This window comes from Lactuca saligna, chromosome 7 (genome assembly GCF_052625555.1).
Source record: "Lactuca saligna cultivar CGN05327 chromosome 7, ASM5262555v1, whole genome shotgun sequence".
In the NCBI taxonomy this organism is placed as follows: Eukaryota; Viridiplantae; Streptophyta; class Magnoliopsida; order Asterales; family Asteraceae; genus Lactuca; species Lactuca saligna.
The window spans coordinates 56806527-56812500 of NC_136423.1; the positions used below are offsets into that span (position 1 = coordinate 56806527).

The window sequence follows — 5974 nt, forward strand, 5'->3', positions numbered from 1 at the left end:
CTTGGAATTTGGAATAAAAATAAAAAAGAAACAATAAAAAATAAAAAAGAAACATAAAATATATACACCGGTTTTAACCGAAACCAATAATAAAAACTCGGGTTTTCAAAAAACGGAAGCCGATTAAAACCGGCTATTATACACCTCTAGTTTGGATGCACCATAAGGCTGGAGAGAGTGGTGCCAAGTTTGTCATGATCCACGTAGGCGTCACTTAAGATTTGCCACACTGCTTCAAAATTTTGTTGTTGGACGTGAGTTTTCACTTTTGCCATATTAAAAAAATTGAAAAATAAATAAAAATAAAAAGAATAAAAGGCATTGTGATTGGTAGGTCAAAAGTCAAATGAAAGAAACGAGGAAGAAGCCGAAAGAGTTGTCACTTTTGCCATGTTGAGGGGGCATGAGGAAGAAACCGAAAGAGTTGTCACTTTTACCATGTTGAGGGGGCACGACGCTGTTTATTGAGTTTGCCGAGTTGGTTGCCAAGGTATCCGAACTCAACATAGTCCAGCCTAAGAATCGAAACTAGACCAATGATCTCTAGTCTCCAGTTTTTATTTGGCCATTTGGTTATATATTATTTACTTTTTTAAATATGTGATATAATATATCCATTTTTAATTGAATTTACCGTAAATTAATTATACTTTAGTAATTTAGTATATTTTATCAAGGGAAATTAAGGAATCTAACTTATATAAATAAGTTTTTTTTTTTTTTTTTTTTTTTTTTTTTTTTTTTTTTTTTTTTAAGAAAATAACAATTTTTTCATTTCTTGAAAAGTAACAATTTTTCCCCTAATGCTTCATTCCGGACTACTATTGACATTATTGACTACTTTTTAATTTATTTTTCAATGAAGACTCCATTTCGAGTTTGATCTTCAATTTCAGAATTATTTTTTGGGGTTTTCCCATTTTTTTTAAAAAATATTCTTATTTATGTCCGAAATACCAATTTCTAAGTGTTTAATACCGTTTTCATATAATGTTTGATTTTATGCAATATATCGTATGTAGTTTATATTTACTATGTTTGTTTAACCTTTTGTTAAATTTAGGCAAAAAAACAAATTTTTTCTCAAAAATATGGAATTATTCTTCGGATTTCGGACTTTTTGTTGAAATTCTGGAGTTTCTTTTTTCTTCCGAAATCCGAAATTTTAGTCCAGTATCCGGAATGTTGGTTTGGAATCCGAAATGCCGTTCGAGAGTAAAAAAATAGTGTTTTTTCTTAATATGGATGTCCATCCCGGACCAAATGTTTTTTTTTTTTTTTTTTTTTAATCTATTTATTTATTTGTTAAAAAAAAACATTAAAAAGGTGGTTAGATTACTTAATTTCCCTTGAATCAATTTTTAATAATCATCAATTCCTACAAAAATTACTTAAGCTAACAATTCACATGGAGTATATGATTCTGGTTATTCAATATCTTATAAGCATTCATGCAAAAGTCTGATCAATAAAAAAAACTATCTTTAGATTTCGAAAACTTTTAATATAGTTGCATATATATCTACAAAATATATCAAACTTATAATACTTTATTCCCATAACCAACTACCTTAAATAACTCACCTATTAACGCCATAAGTCAAACCAGTCTGACCACATAAAAGCACGTCCATTTTTACGAAAAAAAACCCTTGGGATTTTTCACAAATGCTCGATAAGATCACTTCCAAATCCCTTTAGAACACGAGATCCCTCACTTCAAAATCTCACCATTTTCTGAAAGCTCAAACAAGAACCTCGGAAGCGACGTGATCCTGGGAAGCTGTTGCACCAATTCAGAAAACGAGTCCGTTCTTGATATACCCAATTCTTCATTAGATCCAGAATTGTTCTCAGGGGTAGAACCGTCATTTCCATCTTGCTGAGCATTTGGATACTCCTGAGGAAGCTTTGCATTCATGCTACTACTACCATCTTCTCGAGTCATAGTCTCAGGGATCCAGTTGGCACCAAGGGTAGAACCGTCATATTGGCCTTGCATGGGGATCAGATTGGGATCAAAGGTAGAACCATCATTCATATCCTTCTGCAGGATTAGATCAGGATCAAGGACAGAACCGTCATTTATGTATTGTTGCATGATCAGATTAGGATCAAGGGTAGACTCGTCATTTTCGAATTGTTGCATGAACATATTAGGATCAAAGGTAGAATAGTCATTTCCGTATTGTTGCGGGATTAGATTTGGATCAAAGGTGGAAAAGTCATTTAGGTCTTGCTGTGGGATTAGATTAGGATCAGGGGCAAAAAAGACATTTCCATCTTGTTGACCACCTTGATAATCTTGAAGAAAGCCACATAGGGAATTGATTCTTGATGTGAGAGTCTCTTCATCTGAATCTCCTGCTACATTGTTGTCGCTGAGTAGCATCTGTGAAATGTTCTCAAACATATCATTTGGATTTTGCCCATCAATATCCATAGACATACCTAAAAAAACACCACAAACAACAATTGTTACTTTCTATAATTCTATTACATCATGTATTTGGATGATGATGCTATAATTGGGTAAATTTTTCTATGTATAATGTTGTAATATGAAGAAATGAAGAAATAAAGAAATAGTACCTGAACTGGAAGAGTAAACTTCTCTAGACATTTCTTGATGAATCAAACCTAAAGAACTCGATCCCACATTTGTAGATGAAGCCATATGTGGAATAGTATCGATTTCTGGGAAGTTAAAGATGTTAGTGGCTGGTATATCTTGATAATTAATGGAAGGTCTTGGAGGGAAATATGGGAAGTCTAAAACTATGCCTGGTTGTTGACTCAGAATGTTGAGTCGTGCATCACACTGAATCAACTTTTCAAAATGCTTGTCAAGTACGCCTTGTGCACATTGTAGAAAATGTTGCCTACACAAAGAAAGGAAAGTAGAGAGATATATTTTTACCAATAGTTTCATTATCGATGTGGGTAATGTGCTTTATTTTCAAAATCGTTATGGTAAAACAAATGTAAGCATGTTGCTATTATGGATAATAAACTATAAGTATGTTGCTATATATGTAAACAATGTAAACGTGTTGCTATTATCATTAAGAAGATGTAAACATGTTGCTAGTATGTAGAGAAATGTAAGTACAATAAAAGGTAAAAAATGAAGTACATTGCCTATATTGATAAAACGAGTAAAGTACGTTGTGATTTTCATCAACTTTTTTTTTTTTTTTTTTTTTTTTTAATCAATGGCACTTTCTTTAAATCAAGGTTGTTAAAAGAGTAATATAATATACCTATTTATGTTCGCTTCACCATTCGTAAAATCTGAAGTTGCCCTCCATTGTGTGTGTTTTCTAGGCTGCGGGTTGATTTCTTTGAAGAAAAGTGGTGGTTTATTAAGCTGACAATTAAAAAAAAAAAAATACAAAGTGAGCACAAATTAACAACGCTAGTAAATTTTAAAGGGTAAAATAGTTATAAGAAAGAAAAAGAAAATATTACCACAATAGTCAAAGTTCCAAGCCCACCGGCTTCATAGTTTGCGTTGATAGCGAAGATATCCGCCCAACTAATTTCAAGTTTTTTCTTTAATCCATTATCAAGAACTTCCCACACAAGCTTATGCTTTGAAAAGTAACACTTGGCCACTAGATCACCTTCATGTTTTGACACATACTGGCAAAAAAAAAAAATTGACAAGAAAATTGATTATCATACCGAGTATTGATGAAAAAGACATAAATACTCTCCTGATCATCAAATACAAAATACCTCCCAATGCCCGATCCTTAAAAGTAATGCTGGAAAATGAGAAGCCTTCAACTTATCAGGGGAACTTGAGGCCTGGGCTTTTGACCTATCCCTTGAATCTCTTCTGGTTCTTGCTTCAAGATCTTCCATGGACGAATTGCCCTTCTCAATATTGACTTGGTTGAGCCTCTTTTGAGCTAGCTCCAACAATGATGGACTCTTCCTTAACCGCAAGCCCAATGGGCTTGGTTCATCAAGTGTGTTGTACTGATATTGTGGTATTGGAAGTTCATTGCTATTAAACCTCAACTGCTAATCAAGGCATTCGCACAAATGGTCAAAAGACACAATATAATTAGTCAAAATGGGAGAAAAGGTGTCTTTTTGAAAGTATAATGTCTTATTGCATGTTTGAAAATACAAGGTATAAAGCGAAAATATTAGGAAGCGTGTTGTATTTCTAGCAATAGATTCTAAAAGATAAGAAAAATCTTTGAGCATTTATGGCTAATTGAATAGTTTTTATGGTGATGTTCTCATAATAGTATTTAGTGGTGAAAGATCAAAAGATTTATCTCAACATGATTGGTTATTTATTGACAGTTATTATTACTATTACTACTACTACTACTACCCAACCTCTTAAAATTATCTTGACATACTATCTTTCTGTTTTAAACAATATCAATTACAAAATTCCTAGCATGTATTTATAACCTTGTCTTATCTGTTTGGTTGGATGGAATGAAATGACAATTAATAGAATGGATGAAATAAAATGGAATGATCATTGCTATTCCATTGTCATGTAATGTTTCTAGTTATTTAAAAAAATTATCTGATTAAATTGTGAATTTATATAAAAAAAAAGTTTAATTAGAAATTACATAAATAAAAATGGGTATATTTCAATTTTTCATGAAAAAAAAAACAATTCCCAATTAAGGAATAAAAATTTACAAAATGGAAGGAATCACATTCCATTAATAGTGGTTCATTCTATTCCATTAAACAAAACAACCGACTTTCATTTCAATAAAATGAACCATTTAATTCCATCTCCGATTCCATAATAACAATCACTTCCTTAGAACAATTTTATAACTCAAACCACTATAACCACCCAAATCTCACACGATTAGTCTTTTGTGATCCATATAATTTCTAATTCAACTCTTTAATTTTTTTTCTACTCACCCAATTCTGTAAAAACTATAACATTTACTCCACAACCAAATTAACCGATATAGCTCATAAGCTTACAAAATACTCTAACAATTAACTCAAACACTCAAATTGATATTGAGGACTAAAAAGATACGCAACTACATTCGTAATGTTTACCATTAGGAAAATATGCAAATTTAACTTCAAAATGAAAAACAACTACATTTGTAATGTTAAGACATGTGACTTCCTCCCAAGACAAAAGAAATACCAATGTGGACATATATCATTTTGATCTTCAACCTTACATGATTTGATTTTAAAAGAAAAATAAAAACATGTATTTATTGTTCATGTGAAGCATTAGATAACAATGAAGAAAGAAATAAAATTGAACCAAGTTAGTTTTAGATGACGACATTCGCCACCGCTTATAATTAAAAGCAATGCTCTACAAGTGTCATGATGCATTTAATCGTTACTTTTAGTAGTTTCTTCCGTGTAAACTTAAAAGTACAACGTCAACAAGCTCAACCATTTTCAACGCGGTTTAGTGACTTGTGACGTATAGCATTGAATTATAAGTCTACGTAGTCTTTTTCTACACGACTTCATTTAATAAGTGACAACTAATCACCACCGACTATGAAGCGGTGATTTTATTGAATCACTAAATTTGGTAGTCTTATGTAATTGCAATTTTTAATAGGAAGAAGCCTTAAGTTCATCTCATGTGTGATAACTACAAGATCATAACAAGTATTATAATGCAATAATGTCAAGTTTGAACTTCCCAACAAATCATTATCGATTTTTGCATTTTGAAAGTAGTATATTTAAATAAAAAAAATCAAAATGTAGCTTTTTTTTTCCGAGATGAAAGTTGTGTGTATCATCATAAATCTTTCTCAACCAAAGGAATGTACTCGATTACAAGTCTACAACCTTCTTAACAACATCAAGTTTACAATAGCAATAAACTTTCAATATTGTTGCAAAAACAAATGTTTTTGGTTTTGGTTTTTTACCAATTTCAAGACGATGTATCACTAGTGAAAACCAAATTTCAAAAATATTAATGATTCAT

The 5974-nt window shown here is 31.4% G+C and overlaps 1 protein-coding gene across 1 annotated transcript in view; it reads right to left on the reverse strand.

The window, feature by feature from the left end:
* Nucleotides 1-1714: 1714 nt before the first annotated feature.
* LOC145006966 (ATP-dependent DNA helicase) overlaps nucleotides 1715-5974 on the reverse strand; it is a 5018-nt gene continuing 758 nt past the window's right edge. The window contains exons 2-7 of the mRNA XM_078965977.1: nucleotides 3875-3987; nucleotides 3742-3841; nucleotides 3472-3645; nucleotides 3264-3370; nucleotides 2593-2882; nucleotides 1715-2451 (exon numbers count right to left, since the gene is read on the reverse strand). Of these exons, the coding sequence (XP_078822103.1) occupies nucleotides 1715-2451; nucleotides 2593-2882; nucleotides 3264-3370; nucleotides 3472-3645; nucleotides 3742-3841; nucleotides 3875-3987 (1521 nt within the window). The remainder of the gene's footprint in view (nucleotides 2452-2592; nucleotides 2883-3263; nucleotides 3371-3471; nucleotides 3646-3741; nucleotides 3842-3874; nucleotides 3988-5974) is intronic.